This window comes from Alnus glutinosa, chromosome 9 (assembly GCF_958979055.1).
Source record: "Alnus glutinosa chromosome 9, dhAlnGlut1.1, whole genome shotgun sequence".
Taxonomy (NCBI): Eukaryota; Viridiplantae; Streptophyta; class Magnoliopsida; order Fagales; family Betulaceae; genus Alnus; species Alnus glutinosa.
The window spans coordinates 24,842,713-24,870,491 of NC_084894.1; the positions used below are offsets into that span (position 1 = coordinate 24,842,713).

The window sequence follows — 27,779 nt, forward strand, 5'->3', positions numbered from 1 at the left end:
ATCATCAACAAAATCACCAACAAAATACCAACAAAACAACCAAAAATCACCAACAAAATCGCCCAGTCGCCGGAAATTAGATTCAAAAAGCCAAAACTTAAAAAATCAAGTTTCTTTTTCCGGCCAGTCCTCCGATCCCTACATCACCGAAACATCAAATGATAAGAAAGAGATATCCACACAAGAGAGAGAGAGAGAGAGAGAGAACTCACGGTCAGTTTCTCCGTCCAGTTGAGACCGGAACGCGCGGTGGTCGGATTCGTTGCCCGGTGGTGCTGTGAGAGAGAGAGAGAGAGAGAGAGAGAGAGAGAAACTAAATCGGTGAATCGGAGGACTATTACTGCAATACAAACTGGACTGGAGAGAGAGAGAGAGAGAGAGAGAGAGAGAGAGAGAGAGATAAACTGTACCGAAAATTAATTTAAGTTTTAATATTAATAATTTTATTTTTTATTTTTCGAAATGTGTGGCCAGGTGCCGCGCGGGAATTGTCCCGCGCGGAGCACCTGGACCAGTGGCGACGTGGCTCAAAGCCACGTCGCCATTTATTAAAAAAAAAAAAAAAATACTGAAAGTGCCGTCCATCGTCGAAGGGAGAAAAAAAAAAAAGAAAAAATAAAAGATAGGAAAAGTCAAAGAAGACGGCGGTTGCAGAAGAAAAAAATAAAAGTGGAAAAATTGCAATTGGCAACGTTTTTTTTGATACACGCGGCCAATTGGCCGCGTGTCAAGAATACATGCGGCCAATTGGTCGCGTGTGAAAAATACACGCTGCCAATTGGCCGCGTGTGAAAAATAGACGCGGCCAATTGGCCGCGTGTAAAAAATAAACGCGGCCAATTGGCCGTGTGTAATAAATACACGCTGCCAATTGGCCGCGTGTAATTTATACACGCTGCCATCTGGCCGTGTGTAATTTATACACGCGACCAATTGTTTCTACGCCCCATCTTGCCGCGTGCCCAGAGACACACGCTGCCAAATGGCCGCGTGTCTACAGTAACGGTTACTGTAGACACGCGGCGATTTACACTGTTTTTTGTAGTGTAGGTTACTGTAGACACGCGGCCATTTACACTGTTTTTTGTAGTGTAGCCATAAAATCCAATTCTAACAATTTCTTTTACTATTCCCCTAATGTTGTTTTGAAACACTTCAAGGAAATAAAAAACTTTGCATTTGGAGAATCGGAGCTCCCTTGTCTTGCCTGTGAGATGGGATTTAACGGCGGTGAATAATTGCTCAGGTGGAAAGCTGAATTTGCTGCGGAGCTAGCTCAGGAGCTGCGTAATTCTTGGGGCACCATCTTTTCAAAGACGAGAACTTTCATAAAGTATCAATGGAAAAGAACGTGAAGAACAACGACGTCTGTTTTGCTTTTAATTGTTGTCTGTTGACGATGTCGTTTCTATAAAAATTTGCTACATCAAATTTTGACCGTTTAAATTTTAACAGCAGATATCCGGTCATTTATATAACTGTACTGAAGCCAGATCCATGGTGCAAAACATAGAACGCATGTGCGCATGGCAGTAGGCTGTAAGGTACTTTGATGGCGCACTTTAAAATAGCAGTCAATTTATGACTGTTACTTAAGCAATTATAAACGGTTAGATTAACAGTTATTCAACACACAAATATAGAAATAACGGTTGGATTAACAGATATTCTACACACATGCTCTCGGAATGCCAGCCGATATTAATAAATGCGTGCGCAAGTGGGAAACGCAGGGCTTTCGAGTTACTGGTTCAATCTGTGACCTTTCTTCTCGGCCCCAAAGAGAAGAGCTTATAAACACAGTTTCTCATCAATTTCATAGCAAACTCAATATTCTTGTAAGTCTTTGGTGGTCTCATTTACTCATTAAGAAAAAGGTGTTGTGTTTGATAATAATAAAAAGGAAGAAAAAAATATTGGATTAATTAATTATTCTAACAAGTACTTAACTTTATAGATAAATAATGTGGGAACAAATGTTTCTAAACCAACCTTAGAGGTGATAGCTCAAGATTTTTCATTAATCATGAGTACAACTTTGAATCTGCTTACCACCTAAGCCAACTTGCACATCCTCTTCTGAAATGATTGAGAGCAGGAAGTTTGTTCTCATTTCTTCCATTTGTGGGTTGTTGTCATTAAGTGCTTCATCCGTTTATAGAGCAAGTAAAGGTAATATATATACTTATTCAATTTTATTTTCATTTAAGACTATTTATTCAAAAAGTTTAAGTTGATAGAAAAAGATAAATTTAGTCATTTAATTAACACTTTAACTATTGTCATTTTTTATTCAGGAGCAATAAACCAACTTACTACTTACAAGTTTGGCATGCATGTGAGTGGGCACAAGACAATATCAGGACCAATTGCGTTGCACCTAGGCCACAAGAACTCCTTTAATGGAGAATGTAAGTGTATTTATCTTTCCCGTTACAATATTAATTAAATAATTAAATTTACAATTTATTATAAACTTAAGTTTTTTCTGCTTATTGTAGTGGTGGGAATATATCGATGTAGTCTTTTTGTTCTAGTTTTGTTTGTATTTTTTGTTCTGCTTTTAAATCCTAGCTTGCACTTACTTCCTAGGACTATTATAGGCACTCAAATGCAAAACTATGGAAATTTCAAATTCACGGACTTCTCTTGGACGACTTGGGGAGCCAGAGGAGACATCACCCTTGGTAGCGTTTCTCTACCTACCTTTAACCTCTTACATAACTGGACAGACAATCTACATTGATGGAGGGATGTCTGTGTATGGATTCGATCCCTAGAACAATCACATATACTCAAATATAATAAAACCAAGTTCTGAATAAATTTCCCAACTCCAAATATAATATTGTTCCTCCGAATTCTTTGTCCTTTTATGTTTGTTTTAAGACCTCATGCATGTATTGATGTCTCATAATATAAGCTTCAGCAAAGCTAGCTTGTCTATGATTTTATCTGACTTCTACATTGTTCCACCGATATGAGTGGTGTTCTAGGGCTTTATATATGAAATGAAAATTTTGACTAGTCTTAGCCTCTTTTATATAGATTTGGCACACCGTACAAAGTATTTTTTTTTTAATTTTTTTTTTTTTTAACAAATAGCATGTGCTATTATAACATCTAGAAGCCCAAAGGCTACATCGTGAGAAATGATGGATATACCCCCCACACTCTTAAGTCAGAAGGATCTGACTTAAAAAACAATTACAAATGTAGAATCTCAAATTTTACTAAATTATAATCGGCCCCCTAACAAAGAAAATTCTAGTAAAACTTGAGCCACACATAAGCAACTGTACATAGAAACAAGAGAATACACAAACACATCTAGCAGAAAATTCAATCCAAGTCGTCGGAGGAGAACACTGTCTTTGCCAGAGACCGGTGCGTGTACAATACGCACCTCCCCCGAAACCGCCAGCCATCAGATCAGCCACCCAGTGCCCGGCCACCGCCTTTGCACGGTGAAAAAACGCCGGAGCGAGACCTCCACGCGCCGATCGAAGAGAAAACTTCACTGGCGCGTGACGATCACGCGCCGGTCACCGATGATCCCGACGGCCGGAACAAACAGCAGCGGAACAAGAAGACGCCGGTGAACCCATCTGAACGGCGCGTGTCTTTAAAAAGCCGGTTGATAAACGTAGATCTAGCATCAAAAGTTGAAACAGTTTAGGCACTAAAACACTCCACCGGCGAGACAAAACGAAAACAAGAACACCCCGCCGGAAGCCTCGGGAAGAACCTCCTGCCAGAGAAAACGAGAAGAAAGATAGAAAAACCAACCACAAACAACACAAAAACTCCAGAGCCCAGAAGACTCGGAGAACAAAACTCCACAGCCTAAACAACTGGGAGAAAAACTACCAACCCCATGGTACACACCATGGAGTAAACAAAAAACTCCACCGGGGAAGGGAGGCGTAGAAGCCCCCCTTCCCGGCGATCAACAATCAGCTAGGCTGTATTCAGAAGAGACGCACACGAGAGAGAAAAAAGAAAAAAGGACCGTACAAAGTATTTGTACTTTGGTGCTTGAAGATATATTTATGTTTGCAAAAACATATTTTTAGACAGTCAGATTGGTTGATTGTGAAAGAAACATAATGCGGAATAAAATAAAAAAGACACAAAAAATTTTATGTGGTTTGATCTATAACCTATATTTATACGATAAAGTCTTTAGGCTACATTTTACTCTTATTCACTTTATACTTTTACAATACAGAAAACTCTTATTTATAAATGTATTATAGTATATGAGTATATTAATCAAATCTGATTATAGGATATTACAATCAATTACAACAAATCACTTAAGCACTTTACACAAAACAAGGAAACGAAAAGTGACGCTGGCTAAGCCTATGATGCATGGAACCGAACTTTTTATGATGTGAAGTATGAATCATAAATATATTAAGATTATAGATTAAATTAATATATAAAAAATAAAATTACTATCCACTCAATGTCAAGAACAGAAAGAATAATTGTTCCTTAATATTTTTCAATTTTCAAATCAATTACCTATCAAAATGGAACTCAAGATTCTTTTAAATCTAAAAAATTATCTATATTTGAATTGTACTAAAAAAACAAAATCCAATGAAGTTGCTGTGTCGGAAGAAATTCAATATTATACTATGCTGAAATTGCCAATTTGAGCCACTAAAATCTTATGATCTGTTTGTTTTGGTGTAAAGTAAAATGTCTTTAGCTAAGAATGCTTTCAAGAAAATGTTTTTGAAGAAAATATTGTCAGGTAGATCACAAATATTTTTATTTTTTAATTATTTTTATTCAATCTTATTAACTTATAAAAATTAACTTTTATCCGCAACCTAAAAATATTAAAAAAAAAATTAACTTAATAATTTAAATTCCGACAATAGTATGGTTTTGAGGCTCTTCGCTGGTCTGGTGATGGTCTAAATTCCTTTTGATGCGATATTCGTCTTCTTGCAAGGATAGCCTTGGTGGCTTGTTTTGTATGGCTGAAAGCCTGAAACTGCAACACGATTGCTCAAATCATCCACTCATTGGTACTCTTTTCCGCTCGAAGGTAGAAAGCCCAGTATTCTGCTGACCTCTTCCATGTGATCACACGCGCGATGCCATAAGGGCATGTTTGGATCTTGTATTATATTAAATTATATTTGAAAAAGTTGTTTAATTTAATTTTTTAAGTTAAAACTGTATTTGGGTTTTACTCGACTCGTTTTTAACCTAATTTAAATAAATTTTTTTGGTATTTACAATTTTGAATATAGTATAGTATAATACAACAAAAAAAAAAAAATCAAATATCCAAATGAGCCCAATTTTTGAACCTCATAACCCACTTACACGATTAAATACAACAACATTTTAATGTAAAATTATATATTTGTTGAATATGATTTTAAGTGTCTACCGAGCCGACTCGATATATTATGAAGTCTAAGACAAAAATTTTAAATGAAACCTTTTATATTTAATATTTATTTTTTATTTTTTATATTACATTTATATATAAAATGTAAATTTTTCGCTTTTGAGATATAACTTTATCATATTGATAGTGATAAATTTGTTAGAAATTTTTTTTTTAGATTCAATTAATTTTTTTATTATTTTATTTTCAACGTTTTTCATATCCAATGCATATTTTTAGTAATATTTATAAATAATTAAACGAGGCCTCCCAACTTTCTACTGTTTCCACTTTCCATCACTTCTGTCCACTGTTCTCGAACATTCAAACTCAAACCTTAAAGGACCACCTGTGGTCCTGTTATTCTGTTCAAAAACTGGAAAAGTTTTTCATTGACTGTCAACATCCTAAAGAACGCGGATGGCCCCGCCAGGCTATAAATATCTCCACCGAGCGCTAAGGATAGCATTCAAGCTATTATCATCATATAATTTGGTAGTATTCGTCGTTGTAATTGAAGTGATATGGCTCACGTAGATAATCGCGGAAAAGATAGATGGTCTCTTAAGGGAACGACAGCTCTTGTTACTGGTGGAACGAAAGGAATCGGGTTCTTTTCTTTCTGCTCTCTCTTTTACTGGCTTTTACTTTTAGATTTGGAAAAGGAAAATGATGTTTGATAATTGAAGCTTTGGTTCAGTGAGATCATGAGAAATGGGTGTATTTACACCACTTCACTGTCCTAAATTTCATTAACTGTTCATCTGTCTTTTGTTTGGGCTTTCTATTGGCTGGCTCTTGCTGTATGCAGCCTATGGCTTAAAACCCGTTGCTTGATGCTGTATGATACAAAGTTCTGCTTTTATATTTGCTCTGCTAAGTTTTATATATATGTGTGTTGTGATTAGGTATGCTATTGTGGAGGAATTGGCTGGGCTAGGGGCTACCGTGCACACATGCTCTCGGAATGAAGTCGATGTCAATAAGTGCGTGCGCGAGTGGGAGGGGAAGGGCTTCCAAGTCACTGGTTCGGTCTGTGACCTTTCTTCTCGACCCCAAAGAGAAGAGCTCATAAATACAGTTTCTCATCAATTTCATGGCAAACTCAATATTCTTGTAAGTCTTTGGTGGTCTTCTTTGCTCCTTAAGAAAAAAGTGTTGTGTTTGATTAAAAAAAAAAGGCTGAATTAACTAATTATTTCTAACAAGCTAGTACTTAACTTTATAGATAAATAATGTGGGAACAAACATTCCTAAACCAACTCTAGAGGTGACAGCTCAAGATTTTTCCTTCATCATGAGTACCAACCTTGAATCTGCTTACCACCTGAGCCAACTTGCGCATCCTCTTCTGAAAGGATCGGGAGCTGGAAGTATTGTTCTCCTTTCTTCCATTGGTGGGCTGTTGTCATTAGGTGGTTCATCCGTTTATGGAGCAAGTAAAGGTAATTATGCAATTTTATTTTCTTTAACATATTATATTATTATAGATTGTCAATTTACGAATTATGTATGTGAATTTTCATGTCTTTTGCAGGAGCAATAAACCAACTTACTAGAAGTTTGGCATGTGAGTGGGCACGAGACAATATTAGGACCAACTGCGTTGCCCCTGCGGCCACAATGACTCCGTTACTATTGAATGTAAGCTCATTTTTCTTGTTTTTTAGAATATTAATTAAATTTACTATTTTTTATAAACTTAATGATGATTTCACATTTTATTTGATCGAGGTTTCGAATCTTGTCTTTATCAATTCAACTATTTTTTTTTTTGTTTTTCTTCTCTTTTAAATCATTGCGCTTACTTCCTATGACTATTATAGGTAGTCAAAGAGAATGTAAAATCCATGGAACTTTCAAATTCACGGACTCCTCTTGGACGACCTGCGCAGCCAGATGAGGTTTCATCCTTGGTAGCGTTTCTCTGCCTACCTTCAGCCTCTTACATAACTGGACAGACAATTTACGTTGATGGAGGGATGTCTGCATATGGATTCGATCCCTAGAACAATCACAGAACAATCACGGATATTCAGATATAATAAAACCAAGTTTTGAATAAATTTCCCAACTTCAATTGTACGTTCCTTTGAAGTTTGAATTATGTCTTTTTTATGTTTGTTTTAAGACTTCATGCATGTATTTGTATCTCATAATATAAGTTTCGACAGAGCTTGTCTCTGGTTTTATCTCACTTTTATATTGTTCCACCTATATTATGGGGATAACTTTAATTAAGGATACCAAATTATCGGTTTATTTGACTTAAAAGTATTCAACTTCAAAACGTCTCAAATTAATATGTTTAATTTTTTAAACGTCTCAATTACCTGTAATTCGTTAAAATTTGATGTTAAATTTTGTTAAAACCTTTCAAAAGAGCAGTGGAAAATCTGGAGACAAGTTTCTATCAACTGTTTCTACCCAATAGATGAAATCTACAGTACTAACAATGGAGATAATATAATCAATTACCTCTCTAGAAATTAAAATGCAATTTGCTCAGCAAAACCAAAATCCAACGAAGTTGGTGGGCCGGAAGAAATTGGATAACATGCTGAAATCATCAATTAGTCTGAGCCACTAAAATCTTAGAGAAAATCCCAAAGTCTCCATTGACCTCATGTTTCGTGAATTGGGGGGCTTCATCCAATCCTCTTGTTTTTTCGGTCAACATTGCAATAATATCGCCAACCTAATTAAGTGCGCAAGTTTTCTAACAAAAAAAAAAAAAAAAAAAAAAAAATCATTTTTAGCAACTAAGGCAATAAACTAGTAATTAAAAAGATTCACAAAAATCTCAAAAGTAATGAAATCAATCACGTAAAAGAATAGAAAAGGCTATTCAGCAAAGATAACATTATTTTTTTTTATTTATTTATTTTTTTTTGAAATTGCAATTTTGTAGATAAAAAGTGCAACTTTAAACTAAATCGTAATAAATGAATTATTTGAAAATTGTATTTTTAAAAAATTACAATTTGAAAATATAAAAATTTGCATTTTCAAATCCTAGGTAAATATGTGTTTTTTTAAAAACGCAAAATTTTAAAGACTAAACTGCATTTTTAAAAATCAATCTTTAAATTGCACATTTTAAAATCGATATTTTAAAATTGATATTTTTTAAAATCACAAAGTTAAACATACTCTTAATTTCTTCATTTGAATTTAAGTTTTTTTTTTTTTTTTTTTTTCACCTTTCTTTCTTTCTTTCTTTTATTAATGGAAGCAAATATTTGCCGTGCCCTTGTAAATGGCTTTCAAGTTTTATTGTGGCCCGTAAAAAAGAGGCCAGCCAGCCAGTAGAAGCCAACCAGTAAAATTAATGAAGACGGCGTTGGTCCAATCAGGGTAGGCGGCAGGGGTAGGGGGCAAGTCAAACTTTGGTTGTACTTTATCTTTCTTTCTATGGGAATTACGTACGTTCCTTTGCCACGCCATTTGGGGCATTGTGCAACCTTGTTGAGCCACTAGCTTGTTTTGTCTTCTATTGCTTAGAGCCCAACATGTCTCAATGAATATGCCAAGTGAATGCTCCAAAGCCCACTAACAAGGACCCAAATTCTCTTCAATTAGGATGGGTAATTGAGAGAAAGGTCGGACAAGATTGTAGCTGATCTCAATCCAGTAACAATTGATAACAATACCCAGTTTGTGCAGTTGTGTGTTTGTGTAAGATCAATGAAATAAATGCCGAGGAAATGTGTGTGAAGAGTACTGATCAACATTGAAGGGTGGACAACACTGGCACATTATTGAGTCATATTTAGGTAGTTGTTGGACTTTTTAATTCGTTTTGATGCGATATTTGTTGTAGCAAAACTAATTTTAAGGATCAGTAAATTAAAGCAAAATAACACAATCACATAAAGCATCAAGATTTAAGTGGTTCGGCTTAATAAGTCTACATTTATTGACAGAGACGACCTTGAGAATATTCACTACCAAAAGATGAAGTACAATGAGTAGTAAAGAGACAAACCACTAAAATGACTACAAAGTCTCGATACACACAAATCTCACTCTCACTCAAAAGAGAATTATATAAAGAGATAATGACAAAAGAGAGTCTTTTCTAAATTCTCTAAGCACTGCGTCGCACCACAAACATGAGAAATATTGGGACTGAGAAATCTCACAAGCAACGTAACACGCATCGTGCGTAATTCTCTGTTTGACGCTTTTACATGTATTTCTCATTTTTTCTTTTTCTTTTTTCTATGTCGTAGACGTTGCTTTTTTTGCTCTTTTTTTATAAATGACCGAAAATGCCAAGTCTTCTAAATAAGTGAGTCGGTTAAAATACTTCACAATGAAATAAAATCTCAAATGGCTTGTTTGTGTGGCTGAAACTGCAACACGGTTGCTCAAATCACTCACTCATGGCTAGGCCCCACCTAAACTGTTAAATACAATTATATTTTAATGTAAAATTATTAATTTGTTGAGTAGGATTTGAAGTGCCTATATGGGAGATACATTGTATGAAACATGAAATTTTTAGACCATACAAAAATTGGTAATTAATCTTTTTTAGGGCCATCATGTATATTTAACAACTTTAAGAACGTGCATGGCCCCACCAAACTATAATTATCTCCATATATCGAGCGCTAGGGACAGCATTATTCGAGCTATTATCATCAAAACAATATTTGTGGTGGTCATCGTAGCGACATGGCTCAGGTGGATAATCTGAAAAAAGATGATAGATGGTCTCTTGAGGGAACGACAGCTCTTGTTACCGGAGGAACCAAAGGAATCGGGTTCTTTTCTTTCTGCTCTCTCCTTTACTGGCTTTTATTTTCAGATTAGGCAAAAGAAAAAACAGATGTTTGCTAATTGATGATTTGGTTGAGTTAGATCATGAGAAATGGGTGTGTTTACACGACTTCACTGTCCTAAATTTCATTAATTGTTCATCTGTCTTCTGTTTGGGCTTTCTTGACTCTTCCTGTATGCCGTCTATGGCTTAATTAGAACCCGTTGCTTTATCCTGTGTGATAGAAAGTTCTGCTTTTATATTTGCTCTGCTAAGTTTCATATATATGTGTTGTGATTAGGTATGCTATTGTGGAGGAATTGGCGGGGCTTGGGGCTACTGTACACACATGCTCTCGGAATGAAGTTGATATTAATAAGTGCGTGCGCGAGTGGGAGGCGAAAGGCTTTCGAATTAGTGGTTCAGTTAATGATCTTTCTTCTCGACCCCAAAGAGAGGAGCTTATAAAAACAGTTTCTCATCAATTTCAGGGCAAACTCAATATCCTTGTAAGACTTTGGTGGTCTCCTTTACTCATTAAGAAAAAAAAATGTTATGCTTGATCTATTCAAATGATAATTTATCAAATTTAGGACATCGTTGATACGATAACAAATGCTCAATTAATTATTTCTAACAATTGCTTAACTTTTGTTGGACGACGGTTCTGTCCTACTGATTGGTTTTAGATAAATAATGTGGCAACCGCCATTCCTAAACCAATCCTAGAGGTGACAGCTCAAGATTTTTCATTCATCATGGGTACAAATTTTGAATCTGCTTACCACCTGAGCCAACTTGCGCATCCTCTTCTCAAAGAGTCGGGAGCAGGAAGGATTGTTCTCCTTTCTTCCGTTGCTGGGTTGTTGTCATTTGGTGGTGCCTCAGTTTATGGAGCAAGTAAAGGTAACATATATATATATATATATATATATATATATATATATACTTACTTACTTATGCAATTTTATTTTCTTTCACAGATTCTGGATTGACAATTTACGAAGTATGTTTGTGAATTTTCATGTTTTATGCAGGAGCAATAAACCAACTTACTAGAAGTTTGGCATGTGAGTGGGCACGAGACAATATCAGGACCAATTGCGTTGCACCTGCTACCACAAGAACTCCTTTAACGGAGGATGTAAGTACATTTGTCTTGTCTATTAAAATATTAATTAAATGATTACATTGATATAATTTTTAATAAGTATAAATTTTAAAACAAATGGTGATTTAATATAGTATTAGATAGGGTCAAAGGTTTCGAACCTTGTCTCTCTCAATTCACTTTTTTTGGTTTGGATCAGTTTGTATTTTTTTGCCTTTTGTATTATAGATTCTCAAAGGCAAAACCTTGGAAATTTCAAATTCACGGACTCCTCTTGGACGACCTGCGCAACCAGAGGAGGTTTCATCCTTGGTAGCATTTCTCTGCCTACCTGCAGCCTCTTACATAACTGGACAGACAATTTACGCTGATGGAGGGATGTCTGTGTATGGATTCGATCCCTAGAACAACCACAGATAATCAGATATAATAAAACCAAGCTCCTTAATTACTTAGTCGCATGCAATTGTTCCTTCGAATTCTGTCTTTTTTATGTTTGTTTTAAGACTTCATGCATGTATTGATCGATATCTCATATTAATAAGCTTCAACAAAGTTTGTCTCTAATCGATTTTATCTGAGTGGTCAATTCTGGGGTTTTATATATAAAATGAAAATTTTGATTAGCCCCCTCTTCGACATATATAGATTTGGCACACCATAGAAAATAGTTGTATTTGGTGCTTAACATCTATTTATTAGTGAAAATAAATATAGATTCCTAATTAAACAACCTCAACCAAACAGTACTTAATCAAATATGTAAAGCAATAAAAGTAAATAACATAGATATTTGGTGACGAAGTGAAAACTCTTTACTCCAAAGAGAAAAATTACTCCGGGACAACCAAACCCAGGAAATCAATTATTAGAATAAATAGCTAATTACAAGAAGTTTGTAGTTGAAAAATAATTAGACTCCTAAGTTACACTACAAAAAACTTGGTATTTAACCACATGCAATTAGCCACGCGTCTGAGGCTCATCCATGTTGCCAACTGTTAGCCACGTGGATCCCGCGTAGTTAATCCGGTTGTTGATAAATGTCACTTAGCAACGTGTATTTTTATACATGTAATTATTTAGCCAAGTGCCACTCACACGTGGCTAAGTGCATTTTATTTTGGAAAAAAAAAAAAATCAACACTTTTAGCCACGTGGAACTAACACACATTGCTAACTATCACATTTTTTTTTTAAAAAAAAAAAAAAAAGAAAGAAAAAGAAAAGGGAAGAAGAACATAAATTAATTTCTGTTCTTCTTCCTTCTTTTTTTTCCCTCACCGGAAATTTCTGCAAGGCCGGCGAAATCTTCACCTTCCTTCTCCATGAAATCCAATCCAAAAAATCTCCCAAAAATCCTCTGTCAACCACATTACCAAAAAATCACCAAAAAATCACCAACAATCACCAAAAATACCAACAATCACCAAAAATCACCACGTCGTCGTTCTTATTTTACCAGTGAAGATGCATGTTTACCGGAGACGTAGCGAAATGAAACTACACACACACAAAAAAAAAAAAAAAAAAACCTGAAAAACACCCCCTTGGCTTCACCGGCGCCGGGTCGTGACCCTCCGGACTCCGGCGCCGTCGTCGACCACGGCTCTCTCTCATAATCACTCCAATTCTCTCTCTCCAGCTCTCTCAGTCTCCCTCTTCATCTCCTTGTCTGTGTGAAGAAAAGGAAAAACAAAATGGAGAAGAAGGAAAGGCATCTATGCAAGGGAAAAAGGGGAAGAAGGAAGAAAAAAGAAGAGGAAAATGAGAAGAAAAGTTAAAGGGGGTGTGGGGAAATGAAAAAAAAAGGGGGGGGGGGGGGGGGGGGGGGGGGGAAATGAAATGTTATAAGGGGAGATTAGAAATGGATTGGAGGGAATCACTTACCCACGTGGCCAATAAACCACGTGGCTAAAATTTTAAACCTTAAAAAAATTCAGAAAAAATTTCAATTTTTGAAAAAAATATGAATATTTTAGCCACGTGTCTTATTTGCCACATAGCTAATTGGCGACGTGGCAATTATACACGTGGCTAATTGGCAACGTGACAAAATACATGTGGCTAATTACCAACACAAAGCATTTCGCTACGTGGTGGATTACCCACATGGCAAAATTGCCACGTGGGTAATCACCACGTCGCAAAATCGCCACGTGGCTAAAAACCAAATTTTTTGTAGTGTTACCTCAACCAAATAGTTAACCAAATATGTAAAGTAGTAAAAAGAATTAACACAAATATTTCATTACGAAGTGGAAGCTCTTTGCACCAAAGAGAAAACCCACTCCGGGTCAGCCAAACCCAAAAAATCAATTATCAGAAGAAATAGCTAATTACAAGAAGTTCGTAGTCACAATCCTTTGCAGTAGTCACTCTCTTGAATTCTAACAAGCACCTACTTGTCTGCCTCTCTCCCAGACCCGTTTGTAGAGTTCTTCTTTTGATCCCTTAACTGGAGCTCCTCTTCAATTAGACTTCAACGGTTGAACGGTTACAACAAATATATGAAACACTCTAAGAGAGATACATTTAAACGTTTATGCCTATAAATCTTCTCTTAGTACACTAAAATTCTCTGCAAGAATTCTTAAAGAAACACTGCCTAGAAGCCCCTTTTAAATAAACTCTGGAAACCCTAAAACAAGTCAACAACAGATTTCTAGGCAGTGGTGTCCGAACATATTCTCTGGAATATTTTATTGCATAAAATCCAAAAATTTATGAACAAATAATTATGCAGAATATTTTTCAAATCGCTACTCTTTCATTTTCTTGATAAATATTCCACAATATCTCTTTACTCAACTCTTTCCTTTCTTGAATAATATTCTGTAATATTCTTCTCACTTGACTCTTTTCTTTCTTGAGCTTTATCATCATATATTTTAGGCTTAATAAACATGGTTCTAGAAGTAGAAGCAACATGCGAAGAAGCAATAGCAATTTTATCAAAACTCAATTCAGATTTATCATAAGAGCATTCTTGATTACTTAGGAATTGAATGAGTTGATCATTAAAGAATTTTTCCAGATAATTCTTTGATTCATTCAATTCATCTTTCAAAGACTTAATCTTTTCAATCAATTTGACTCTTTCCGTTTCAAATTCTTTAAGTCTTTTTCATATGTTGTTTGTTTAAATCTCTAAATTCGGAATATTTCACAAACAATTTATTGTAAGTACTCTGGAGATCATCTTTTTCTCCTTTCTTCCGTTGCTGGGTTGTGTTGTGACAAAACTAATATTCTAAGATCACCAAAGAAGCAGAAAAATAGCAAAATAGCAAATAACCACAACATAAACTCAAGAGACATCAAGATTTAAGTGGTTCGGCTTAACAAGCCTACATTCACTGGCGGAGATGATCCAGGAGAAATTCAATACAAAGTGCAATACAAAGAGCAACCACTCAAACCCAAAAGCCCCAATACACTCAAATCTCACTCTCACACAAAAGAGAATTAATACACAAAAGAGAAAACCTTCTCTAATTCTCTAAGCTGTAAATGACACTACAAATTGTGAGAAAATACAAGAGAGACAACAAAAGGGACTTATCTCTTTTACAAGGAGTGTTGCCTAAATGCACAGTTGCTGGAGCCTCATTGCTGGACAGATCCTCTTCTTTTTGTCTTCGAAGAGTGTCTCTCTCTCGCACACCACTCCTGAGGACCGACTGAAAAATCTGCTGCCTTTTTCCTCTTTTTTAACCAATACGGCTTCAGTTTCTTCTTCTTCCACAAGCTTCTCGAAGAAGCTACTCCATATCAAAGAAACAAGTGGGCTACACGTGTTTGAAAAGAGCAATAAGCCAAAAACTTGAGGGGCCCACAGTAAAGACTTGATAAAGACAAGTCACTTACACTACAAATCTCCACCTTGACTTGCATTTCATCAAGTCCTCAACACAAATCTCTTAATCACGTCTCCTCTAACACCCCGAAGGGCAATCACAAGCTACAAACACAAATCAAGCCCAAGCACCTCTTGAACTTGAGAATCAAAATACATTGTGGTGCCAACGCTGCTAAGAGTCTGAAATGTGCATCATCTGAAGTACTCACAAACAAAAGGATTTTCTTCGCACCACCCAAATCTTTCATTTCAAACTCATCACCCAAAAGAGATTTCAATCTCTTAACCTCAAACATACTTTTAGCAGCAATAGGCATGTCATCCATAAAGAGCAACAAATAAACAAAAGAACCACATTAAAATTGCCAACAATACACAAAACGCTTGTACCTCTGCCCCAAAGATTGTTCCAAGCCATACAACGATCTCTTCAACCCGACAGTCTTCGCGTCCTATGGCAAGTTCTTCAAATCTATGCCTGGTTCTTACAAAGAGACTCAATCTCCTCATTCATGGCAACAATCCAAAATGCAGACTCATTACTTGTGACGGCTTCTGAAAGAGTAGAATACTCTTGGACCACAGTGTCCTCTGCCACAGTAAATGCACATGCTACCAACTCTGCAAAGTCATATCTTTGAGGTAGTCTAATCTGTCTCCTCTGTCTACCAGCCGCAATACTGGTCTCTTACTCTTCTTGTGGATCATCATCAGAATCGGAGCCATGGCTGTCTAGAATGGGTTGAGCTTGCATGCCATCTTGCACCCTCTGTGAATTTTCTACCTGAAGCTCCACCTGCTTGCTAAAACTCAACCACATATGCCATAACTGAGTAGTGTCTGAAGAGACATCAACTGAACCTGTCACCGTAATACCCTGAAGAAAATAAAGGCCATCAACCCTGTTACCTTGCATCATAACCAATGGACCTTTCCAAACCCAAATGACTCCACCTTCACTGGAATACTTGTATCCAAGGGAGTCCAAAGTGCCCAAAGAAATAAGATTTCTCTTCAAATCTAGTATATGTTGAACATTCTTCAAAGTCCTCATGATCCCATCATGCATCCTTATCCTAATTGTACCCATACCAACAATCTTGCAGGCAACATCGTTTCCCATCAAGACTGAACTATTATTGACTGACTCATAGGTAGTAAATCAATCCCTTTTAGATGACATATGAAAAGTACAAGCAGTATCAAGGACCCACTGATCGCTAAACGATCATCAGAACCGGCAACAGCAAGGACAAATCCTAAATCCTCATAATTTCCTTCGACAACACCAACCACATAAGAGGAACCACCTTCCTCTTTATTTTTCAACTTCGGACACTCGGATTTATAATGTCCATACTTTTTGCAATAGTAACACTGAATATTCTTCTTAGACTTGGATTGGCTTCCCAAGTCTCTCTCACTGGATCGACCTCTAAAATTAGAGGAATTTTCCGAACGACCTTTAACAAATAAACCCTTAGCCTGATTATCACTACCTTTCCCATTCAATCTTGTCCTCAACTCCATAGAATTTAAAGCAGATTTAACATCCGCTAAGGAGATGGTATCTCTACCGTACAACATTGAATTAACAAAATTATCAAAAACATCTGGTAGTGAACACAACAAAATGAAGGCTTGATTCTCATCATCTACTTTAATATCAATATTTTTCAGATCTAAAATAATTTTATTAAAGTCATCCTGATGATCACAAAGAGGCATACCTTCCTTCATCTTGAGGGTATATAACTATTGCTTCAAATACAACCGGTTAGTGAGAGACTTCTTCATGTACGGGTTCTCCAACCTCTTCCACAGTCCAGCAGCAGTTTCTTCATCTGCAACTTCTCTCAAAACTCCATCTGAAAGAGACAACAAAATTGTACTATGGGCTTTTTCATCAAATTCTTTCATTTCCTCTGTTGATGTTGATGGCACCTCGTCATCCAAAATCTTCGTCAAACCTTGTTGTCGTAACAAAGCCCTCATCTTGAGGCGCCAAAGACTGAAACTATTCTGACCATCAAATTTTTCTATTTCAAATTTTGCAGTAGCCATCCCACAAAATAAAGATCTAAGCTCTGATACCAGTTTGGTGTGACAAAACTAATATTCCAAGATCACCAAAGAAGCAAAAAAATAGCAAAATAGCAAATAACTACAACACAAACTCAAGAGACATCAATTTAAGTGGTTTGGCTTAACAAGCCTACATTCACTGGTGAAGACGATCCAGAAGAAATTCACTATCAAAAGATGAAGTACAAAGTGCAATACAAAGAGCAACCACTCAAATCCAAAAGCCTCAATACACCCAAATCTCACTCTCACACAAAAGAGAAAACCTTCTCTAATTCTCTAAGTTGTAAATAACATTACAAATTGTGAGAAAATAAAAGTGAGACAACAAAACTTTTACAAGGAGTGTTGCCTAAATGCACAGTTGCTGGAGCTCACTGCTGGACAGGTCCTCTTCTTCTTGTCTTCGAAGAGTGTCTCTCTCTCACACACCATTCTTGAGGACCGAATGAAAAATATGTTGCCTTTTTCCTCTTTTTTAACCAACATGGCTTCAGTTTCTTCTTTTCCCAAAGCAAATAAACAAGTGGGCTGCACGTGTATGAAGAGAGCAATAAGCCAAAAACTTGCCAAAAACTTGAGGGGCCCACAGTAAGGACTTGATAAAGACGAGTCACTTACACTACAAGTTGTTGTCATTAGGTAGTGCATCAGTTTATGGAGCAAGTAAAGGTATATATATATACACATAACTTATTCAATTTTATTTTCTTTCATATATTATGGATTGTCAATTTATGAATTATGTGTGTGAATTTTTACATTTTATGCGGAAGCAATAAACCAACTTACTAGAAGTTTGGTATGTGAGTGGGCACGAGACAATAACATAACCAATTGCGTTGCACCTACTTACACAAGAACTTTAAAGGAGAATGCAAGTGCATTTGTTTTGTCTATCAGAATATTAATTAAATGAATAATTTTTTATAATTTAAAATTTTTAAAACAAATAGTGATTTAATATAGTATTAGATAGAGCTAAAGGTTTCAAACCTTGTCTCTTTCAATTAATTTTTTCTGTTTTGAATCCGTTTGTATTTTTTGCCTTTGTATTATAGGCACTCAAAGGCAAAACCTTGGAAATTTCAAATTCATGGACTCCTCTTGGACGACCTACGCAACCAGAGGAGGTTTCATCCTTGGTAGCGTTTCTCTGCCTACCTGCAACTTCTTACATAACTGGACAAACAATCTACATTGATGGAGGGATGTGTTCGTATGGATTCGATCCTTAGAACAATCACAGATATTCAGATATAATAAAACTAAGTTTTGAATAAATTTCCCAACTCCAATTGTTCATTCAATTCAAATAATGTCTTTTTTATGTTTGTTTTAAGACTTCATGCATGTATCGATATCTCACAATATAGGCTTCAGCAGAGCTTGTCTCTGGTTTTATCTCACTTCTATATTGTTCCACCGATACGAGTGGTTTTAGGTTTTATATATAAAATGAAAATTTCGATTAGCCCTCTTTCAGATAGATTTTGTTAGAGAATATATTTCATAAGGTTGATTGTAATTAGGTTTGATGGTAATCAAATCAATCAGATTGATTTGATTACCATCCGATTGATTTGATTATCATCCTTATCTATCTCAATTCTCCTATAAATAGGAATATTCTGTATTGTAAAATTATTAAGGAATAAAAACATAATGTAGCTCTTTGAACTTTACCTTGTGAACGTAGGTCATAGACCGAAACATAAAAAATTTCTTGTGTTCTTATTATATTATTATGCTATTTATCTTTAATTTTTCATTTAATTATGTTTTCTATTAGAATTTTTTTTTTTGAAAGGACTACTAGATTTGACATCCAGCAAAAAAATGTTTCTGCTTTAGTGCGTGAAGATATATTTATGCTTGTAAGATTAAAGCTGAATTTTAGACGGCTAAACTGGTCGACAGGCACTTACACCAAACAAAGAAAACGACTAGCAAAGTGGCGGCGGCCGAGCCTCTGAATCATTGGTTAAGTCGTAAAGCATTTATACATAGAGAAAATAGATTTATTTGCCTGGCTCTATCCCAATTTATTTTGTGTGAGTGTAATTATTATATATAAAAAGTGTAAATATTATTTTTCGTTTGAAAATTCAAACGTGAAGCGAAAATTTTCAGTTTCTATCATAAAATATGAAACAATACGATCTTCTCAACTGTACGTTTAATTTATAGCCAATAGTTGAAATCTACGTTAACAATGGAGATAATATAATCAATTACGTCTCTAGATATTACAAAGCAATTTTCTCAGCAAAACCAAAATCCAATGAAATCACTAATTAATCTGAGCCACTCAAATCTTGGAGAAAATCCCATCCACCTCATGTTTCGTGGGGCTTTATCCATTCCTCTTGGCTTTTTTTCAACGGTGCAATAATGACACTCTCGGGAAGCCGCCTAGCTAGCTAAGTGCGCAAGTTTTTTTTTTTTTTTTTTTTTTTTTTTTTTTTTTTTTTTTAGTACATTGTAAATAAACTAAAGAAAAACAAAACTTAAGGAATAAAGAAAGTGGAGGGGGAGTCTTTTTCAAAACATGGAGGAAAAGATGTGGAGAGAGGGGAAAGGATGAAAATGCAGTCAGAATGAATTCTGGTTGCGGCCCAATTTGCCACATGATGGGCACAGAAGTTTACACTTCGGTTTACATGACTAGCTTTCCAACTAACTGTTCGAGGGATGGTGGAGTGAATGGTGGAGATGGTTGAAGCAATTCGTCAATCAATAGTAATTGTTGGTTGTTGAAGCGCCATTGTGACATTGAGAGAATCACCCTCTAAGATAAAAGAGGATAATCCTAACGAAACTGCCAAACGAGCAGGCAGAAGAGCAGCAGTAGCTTCACCATAAGGAGCAGAGCAAGGTGAGCTAATAATGGAAGTACACTTGATTATAGAACCAGTAGAGTCTCTGCAGATTGCAGCTTGAGCAGAAAAAGAAACTCTGATAGCAGTATCATAGTTTATCTTGAAAAAGGGGGGAGAGGGGCTCTTCCAGACTTCAGGAGTTTTATCATATTTGATTTTCCACGCCGAGAAGTGTTCCGGTGCTATCTTGTTGATAGTCGTTGATATAAGAAGAGCATTCGGGATAGTACCATCATGATAAGCTTTATTCCTGATAAACCAAAGGTAGTCAAAAGCAACAGTAGCAAATATTTGGAACCTATGTGTCTCTGCTGGAGGAACTCCAAGCATACAGTGTGGATTAAGAATAATAAGGAGCCAATCTGTCATATTAGTAACATTTAAAGCAATTGTATCCAAAGGCCAAAAAGATTGGCGCCAAACCACACGGGCAATGGGACAAGTGAAAAAAAGATGAAAAAGGGAGTCTGTGGGATGAGAGCAAAGGGAGCAACTAGTGTCTGATAGAGAAGAAGGGATGGATTGAGAAATTCAAAATTTGGTGGGAATAATATTCCAGACCATCTTCCAAAGAAAAAGTTTTAAACGATGGTTCAGCTTAAGTTTCCAGAGAGCTTTCCAACAAGATTTGGGGAGAGGTGAGGGAGTGGAGGGGGAGAAAGAGCTAATGAGATGGTGTGTGGATTTGGTTGAGAAAAGACCAGTGGTTGAAGGGGTCCAAAGAAGAGAGTCAGAATGGGAACGAATTTGAATTTTAAAATTTCAGAGGTGGTAATGAGATCGAACAAGAAATGCAAGAAATTTTGCTTCCAGGACATGGTAGGAGAATGAATAAGATCAGAAATGGCTAAGGGATGATTAGAGGGGATAAAAGCCAATCTTGGCTTAGGTGTAAAAGAAGGGGATGTTGGAATCCATGGTGTGGACCATATAGGAAGGCTTGAGTGATTATGAGGAATAAAACAAGTTCCAGCAGATATGATAAGGGAGAGTAGCCTTGATGCCATTCCAAATCCAGGAACCAGAAGGAAGAGGAGAGGATAAGAAATTACCATACCTGATGTATTTTTGCTGAAAAAGAGAAACCCATAAGCTGTTGTGATTTGAGAGCATTCTCCATCCTAGTTTTGATATCAAAGATAAATTCACCTCTTTCATAAGTCTGAATCCAAGACCACCCTGATCCTTTGGCAAACATAAAGAATTCCAAGATTTGAGTGTGAGATTGCGGGTTTTGTCTTTTGGGAAACCCCACCAGAAACTTTTAAAAGCCCTGTCCAATTGTTTACAAAGACCATCCGGGAACAGAAAAGAACTCATGGCATAGGAAGGTAGAGCAGAGACCACTGTTTTAATCAGAGTAGTTTTGCCCGCTTGTAACAAAGTTTTGGATCTCCAACCTTCGATTTTCCCATTTACCTTATCTAAGATATCTGAGAAAACTGCTTTTTTAGAATTTCCATACAAGATTGGGAGGCCAAGGTGTTTTGCTGTAGCTGGGGTGGTCTGGTAGGGGAGGAAGTGTCTGATAGCTGAGATAGTGGAAGCAGCTGTATTGCTAAAAAGAATATTGGATTTACTGGCATTTATAGTTTGTCCAGAACAAAAGCTATATTTATTGAGGCAATCCTTAATAATAATAGCTTCACTAGAGGTGGCAGTGGTGAAAATGAATAGATCGTCAGCAAATAAAAGATGGTTTAAGGGCGAACAAGATCTAGCTATTTTGAAACCACGAAGACGTTGATGAAGCAGTCGGGAGATAACTTCAGTGCTGATAATAATGAGAAAAGGAGATAGATGATCACCTTGACGAAGACCCCGAGATGGGGAAAATAAACCAAATGGGCTGCCATTCAGAAGAACCGAAAATGAAGAGGTTAAAATGCAGAGCCTGGTCCAGTTGATCCAAGTGGGATGAAATCCAAGTTTTGTAAGAATAGCTAGCAGAAAATACCATTCCATTTTGTCAAAAGCTTTTTCCATATCAATGTTAACTGACATCAGGCCACCTCTACCCCGTTTGGATTTAAGAGTATGGAGCATCTCATGAGCCAATATAGAATTGTCCTGAATATGGCGGTTAGGAACAAAGGCTGTCTGAAATGGAGAGATAATATTGTTGAGGAGAGGCTTTAGCCTATTTGCAAGCAGCTTTGAGATGATCTTGTAAATAATATTACAAAGGCTGATGGGGTGGTAGTGATGCACAGAGGAGGCACCCATCTTCTTGCAAATAGGCATTTCATGTAATTAATGCTATGAAAGTGTGATTTTGTTCCTTGAGCAGATGATTATTCCTGAAAAAAATTCCAAACAACTTGTAGAACACTCAGTTTTATACTATCCCAATATTTCATGTAGAAAAGAGCTGTAAAATCATCTAGGCCAGGGGCCTTGCAGGCACCTAGGCTGGCAAGAGCAGCATGGATTTCAGTTTCAGTCGAGATAGCACATAACATACTATTTTCTTCAACAGAGACAGAGCAATGAAAAAGATCTAGTAACTCATTGTTAGCAGTAGGATTTGTGGAGGCAAATAGATGCTTGAAATTGGAAACAAAACAATCACCAATAGAATTCCTATTTGAAATCCAACCATCAGTTAAGGATTTGAGAAGATCAATAGCATTTCTCCTTCGCCGAATAAGTGTGCTAGTATGAAAAAATCGAGTGTTAAGATCCTTACATGTCAACCAAAGTTCTCGAGATTTATGTTTCCAGAGGGATTCTTCCTGAATCAGATATTCATCTAAGAGGGATTTGAGGTGAAGCTCTAAGGCTAAGTTGGAATCTGAAGGAGGGGCCTGTTGAGTGATGGCAAGCAGTTGATAAGTAGAATCCAATTTCCTTTTAAGTAATATTATTTTGTAGACTATAAATTTTAATAACATTTAGAGTTGTAATTTTTTTTTTTATAACAGCTCTCCAAAATGATATTTCTCTCTTCTCATTTCTTTTCTTAGTAATATTATTCAATGGACTGTTATGTCATGCAAATAAAATTATGTAGCACTGAAAATCTTTTTTTTTTTTTTTTTTTTTTTTTACAACTGCTGATCGAATAACTAAATTTTAATATCACATCATCAAATTGTATGACAATCGTATATAACAATAATCTACTGAGTAGCATTACATTTTTCCCCTTCTATTTGTCAAACAACACTTGTTTTAATTTGCTTTTTGCACCAAAGCAAAGGCTATCCAGGCTTCCGGCCCTCTATTTTGTAGCTCATGAGAGTTGGTCCTTCACATAAGAGGTACCACCCAACGTTAAAGTATAATTAACCCAAGAAATGAAAAGAAAATTTGTAATTGGCTTCTTTTTGTTTTGACGTAAAATGATTTTTTAGAAAATATTTTTAACGAAATGAATTTTCTAAAAATATGTTTTGGCGTTTGGTCGTAGGGAAAATGAGCAACAACAAAAAACGGCCGACGAAGGTTTGACAGTGGTCCATCGATTTGAGAAAGAGAAGCTCAAATTCGAAAAATAAATTTACGGTTTTAAAATATAAAAATTATTTACGAAAATTAAATAAACTTTTTTCAGTCAAACCAAAAAAGTTTTTGATTTGATTATAATTTTTTGTCGCAAGAAAAACTAAAAAATGCAAAAAATAATTTTCTAGAAATCATTTTAAGCCGCCGAAAAAAAACTGAGCCTCAGCTCTGATGGCTGATGCAAAAGATAAATTGTTTCGTTTAATTTGGATCTTTGACATTTGCTTTGATTGCGACGTCTAGGAGTCCAATGATTATATATGAGAAGTAACAGGCATACACCACGATCGAATATTGCAGGAAATTGTGAGAGAGAGAGAGAGAGAGAGAGAGATGGCTCAGGCAGCAGAAACGTGTGGCAGAGAAAGAAGATGGAGTCTTCAAGGAATGACAGCTCTTGTGACGGGCGGAACAAAAGGGATAGGGTTCGCTCTCTTTGCCTTCTCTTGCTATCTTGAGAGTAATTAATCTGTCATAAAGATCTATAAAAATCATCAATCCATCATGCAAAATGAGAGATCTATCACCTCTCTCTGTTATTTATTTTTTTTCTTAATAAAATAGTCGTAATTTTGAGTCAAATTTTCTGATAAAGTTTCTGTAAGTCTGTTGGTATAGCTAGCTTCAGGATTAATTGCTAGCTTTGTTCTTAAGCTTCACGAGTGCCTGCATGTAATTAAACTCTTGGTTCTATGGCTTTTTATGGCTATGATACAAGTTTCCATTAAACTAGCTAGACGTGGGCACCAACCGGATCATCTGACTTCCAACATGATGATGGTCGGAAGTCATTTACGCTTTTCGAACCGGTCTACGTACACCAAAGGGGTTTCGAGCCGAGTTAGTAAGAGTTTAGAGGTTAGCCTGTAAGTCAGTAGTCGCTAGACAGTAGACACAAATCTAGGATGATAACAATAATAAAGTAGTAATTCTTTTAATAGATTAACTATTCATCACGTGTTCATAAAAAAATGAGGTAATTTTTAAAATTACTATTAGACGTATGATTGATCAAATAGTAATTTTAAAAGTTACCTCATTTTTTTATTACTTTCATGGTTTTGTTTTGTATTTTTTTTTTTTTTTGTCAATTTTAGCATTAAACAAAAATTAAAAGTAAAAAGTGATTTTTTTAGTGAAGTGCTTTAGTAATTTATTTTAAGTGGCTAAACCTTGAGGGAAATACTTTATCAAAATTAGAATTACATCTACCTACCAAATAAAAGAAACTGAAAAAATATTAATTTCATACTTTTGAACATTGGGAACATACTTGAAATTAGGGTCAATTTTTAGAAGGTGAAAATTTAATAGTTAAGCTTTTTCTTTAATAAAGCAATTCATGGATGTTAGCTATGTCTTACGGATATATACAAACTAGTTTCTAAAACTCTCTCTCTCTCTCTCTCTCTCTCTCTCTCTCTCTCTCTCTCTCTCTCTCTCTCTCTCTCTCTCTCTCTCTCTCTCTCTCTCTCTCTCTCTCTCTCTCTCACACACACACACACATATATTCCATCAAATTGGGAAAAAATAATGTGAGCTTGGTAAACGTGATTTAACATAATAATGTACCATATAAAGTAGTGATGCTCTCAATTAATTGCATTTCCTTCCTAATAATTAATAAAATAAAAGTGATCCACCTTATTTTATGATCAGGCATGCTATTGTGGAGGAAATGGCAGGTTTAGGGGCGATTGTACATACATGCTCTCGGAAGGAGGCCGAGCTGAATGAATGTTTAAGTGAATGGAGAAAGAAGGACTTTCAAGTCACTGGTTCAGTGTGCGATGCATCCTCTCCAACTGAGCGAGAGAAGCTTATAACAGCGGTCTCCTCCCTCTTCAATGGGAAACTCAACATCCTTGTAAGTCTCACCTTTGTTATGTATAATAAGGTCGTGCGAGCACACATTGTACTTTTTCAAGAGTTTTGCCTTACTTCTTATTGTTCTGAATATCTGGGTCTAGGTTAACAATGTAGGAACAAACATAGTGAAAACGACCACAGAGTACACAGCTGAAGATTTCTCATTTATCATGGCCACGAATTTCGAATCTGCTTACCATTTTAGCCAACTTTCACATCCTCTTCTGAAAGCTTCATCAGCAGGAAACATTGTATTTGTGTCTTCAGTTTGTGGTGTTGTATCAGTGAATCCAGGATCCATATATGCTGCAACTAAAGGTACCATTCTATATTTATCACTATTATTATGAGAAACTTTAATTAACTCCCTAAACTTCAATTATTTTTGTAATCTCATCGAGTCACCCTTCCCATTAGGGTTTTGGTTTAAATCAAACGGTTAAAGATCTTTATGACCTTTATGCCCCTATAAACTTTAATAACAAAATTATCCTTAAATTACAATTAAGGTTTTTTTTTTTTTTAAATGATTGTATTTTGGAAATTTCTTACCCCTCCGTTAGGATTTAATGAAAAATACTAACGCATGGGTGAGATTGCAAAATTTTTAAAGTTCGATACACTAAATTAAGAGTTTTTTAACTTTTGAAGAGATAAGAGAAATTGTAAAAATGATGAAAGTTCAAGAAAATTAAGTGAAGGTTCCTTTTATTATTATTGTTATTGTTATTATTATTATTATTGATATATATGAAGGCTGTGCAATTGTTGATTTTTTGTGCATATATATGAAGGAGCAATGAATCAGCTAACGAGAAGTTTGGCATGCGAGTGGGCAAAAGATAATATAAGGACTAATTGTGTTGCACCATGGTTTATCTGGACCCCCCTTGTTGATCCTGTAAGGACCCGTTTCGCATTCTTGTGCTTTAAATTAATTAAAGGAAAATTTTCACTTAAACCTTTTGAATTTTTTTTTTTTTTTTTTTTTTTTTTTTTTTTTTTTTAATTATTTGCCAAAAGTTTAAAAACTCTCATTATAATGTATTGAACTTCCAATTTTTTGCAATGTCAATCCGTTAGGTTTTTCAACCGAATATAATGGAGAAGAATCAAAATTACCAAAATACCCCCAACTTATTAAAAAAAAAAAAAAAATTGCAAAGATTCAAGCTTGGTCAGGAAAAACTTAACGGATGTATGACATTGTGAAAAATTAGAAGATTGATACACTAAATTGAAAGTTTTTGAACTTTTAAGGGTAATTGCAAAAGTAATAGAAGTTCAAAGGGGTTAATTAAGTGAAGTTTTCACTTGTAAGATTTGAGAACTACATATTTCTCCTCATAAATATTGTGGGATCATTGTATTCATATTTATAACAAGTATTACACAACCATTCAACTTCTACTACAATTATAAATAGTTACAACTATTCACCTACTATTTTACTATACATCTTCTAACGTTTTGTAGTCAATGTATCATGAGAACTATTCATTTGTCTAGTTATTATTATCTTCAACCATGAATGACTCTTCATTGTCTTCATTGAGATGCTTGTCATTACTAATGTGAGTTGTATCTTTATCATCACTTAAATGATAATGACATTCTTGAAAATAATTATCTTATTAGATTTACTTATTTCTGACTGTTTTATTTTAATATTGCAGTATCTTGCTAATGAAAACTTCTTGAACTCTGTTATCTCTCGAACGCCCATGGGACGCGTTGGAGAGCCAAAAGAAGTATCGTCTTTAGTGGCGTTCCTTTGCCTTCCTGCGGCCTCTTACATAACCGGACAGACTATCTGCGTCGACGGAGGGATGACCGTGAATGGCTTTTTGAGCCCATAACTGCATAAATGATTCAGAATTAGAGAAAGCAAATGCGAATTTCCCTACTTGCAGACTTTGCAGTGTTGCATAATAATAATGCATCAATTTGTTTGATTTCTGTGTGTTTTGTAATAAATATTACTCGGTTGTAGGCTGTAGCCCCGCTAAGTATATGCATGCACGGGGTTTTTATTGATATTAACATTATAATTTATGAATTTGGTCTTAAGTATTATATTATCACCAACTATTAGTCTAAAATAAATAAATAAATAATGCAAAGTTTGTGCAAGGTGATAATATCAAGTCATTGATTTTTTTTTTTTTGGGTGAGTCGCAATATATATATATATATTGACTTGGAAGAAGTCAATATCCAAAAAAATAAACTAAGTTGTACTATTGTTATATCAAACTAATATATTAACCAAAAAA

At 35.5% G+C, this 27,779-nt stretch overlaps 3 protein-coding genes and 1 pseudogene across 3 annotated transcripts; all 4 read left to right on the plus strand.

Moving 5' to 3' along the window:
• Positions 1-282: 282 nt before the first annotated feature.
• On the plus strand, positions 283-27,579 carry LOC133878522 (tropinone reductase homolog At5g06060-like). Its single transcript, XM_062317081.1, has 6 exons — positions 283-295; positions 23,943-24,059; positions 25,294-25,501; positions 25,605-25,821; positions 26,298-26,404; positions 27,180-27,579. The coding sequence occupies exons 2-6, from the start codon at positions 23,968-23,970 to the stop codon at positions 27,360-27,362; spliced, it is 807 nt and encodes a 268-aa protein (XP_062173065.1). The 5' UTR covers positions 283-295; positions 23,943-23,967; the 3' UTR covers positions 27,363-27,579.
• Positions 1,689-2,403, plus strand: LOC133876901 (tropinone reductase homolog At5g06060-like; annotated as a pseudogene).
• On the plus strand, positions 5,865-7,469 carry LOC133877421 (tropinone reductase homolog At5g06060-like). Its single transcript, XM_062315709.1, has 5 exons — positions 5,865-6,029; positions 6,328-6,535; positions 6,648-6,864; positions 6,957-7,063; positions 7,246-7,469. Exons 1-5 carry the CDS (start codon positions 5,944-5,946, stop codon positions 7,426-7,428), a joined length of 801 nt encoding a protein of 266 aa, XP_062171693.1. The 5' UTR covers positions 5,865-5,943; the 3' UTR covers positions 7,429-7,469.
• On the plus strand, positions 10,039-11,865 carry LOC133877422 (tropinone reductase homolog At5g06060-like). The gene is made up of 5 exons (XM_062315710.1): positions 10,039-10,191; positions 10,489-10,696; positions 10,877-11,093; positions 11,225-11,331; positions 11,527-11,865. Exons 1-5 carry the CDS (start codon positions 10,103-10,105, stop codon positions 11,701-11,703), a joined length of 798 nt encoding a protein of 265 aa, XP_062171694.1. The 5' UTR covers positions 10,039-10,102; the 3' UTR covers positions 11,704-11,865.
• Positions 27,580-27,779: the final 200 nt, after the last annotated feature.

Excerpts from the sequence above, each read along its gene's own strand:
- LOC133877421 (XM_062315709.1), top strand. The coding sequence starts at position 5,944 with ATGGCTCACGTAGATAATCGCGGAAAAGATAGATGGTCTCTTAAGGGA. Across the intron at positions 6,865-6,956 it reads CGTTTATGGAGCAAGTAAAG|GAGCAATAAACCAACTTACT; the intron begins GTAATTATGCAA and ends TGTCTTTTGCAG. Across the intron at positions 7,064-7,245 it reads TGACTCCGTTACTATTGAAT|GTAGTCAAAGAGAATGTAAA; the intron begins GTAAGCTCATTT and ends TGACTATTATAG.
- LOC133877422 (XM_062315710.1), top strand. The coding sequence starts at position 10,103 with ATGGCTCAGGTGGATAATCTGAAAAAAGATGATAGATGGTCTCTTGAG. Across the intron at positions 10,697-10,876 it reads AGGGCAAACTCAATATCCTT|ATAAATAATGTGGCAACCGC; the intron begins GTAAGACTTTGG and ends GATTGGTTTTAG. Across the intron at positions 11,094-11,224 it reads AGTTTATGGAGCAAGTAAAG|GAGCAATAAACCAACTTACT; the intron begins GTAACATATATA and ends TGTTTTATGCAG.
- LOC133878522 (XM_062317081.1), top strand. The coding sequence starts at position 23,968 with ATGGCTCAGGCAGCAGAAACGTGTGGCAGAGAAAGAAGATGGAGTCTT. Across the intron at positions 24,060-25,293 it reads GGCGGAACAAAAGGGATAGG|GCATGCTATTGTGGAGGAAA; the intron begins GTTCGCTCTCTT and ends TTTTATGATCAG. Across the intron at positions 26,405-27,179 it reads GGACCCCCCTTGTTGATCCT|TATCTTGCTAATGAAAACTT; the intron begins GTAAGGACCCGT and ends TTAATATTGCAG.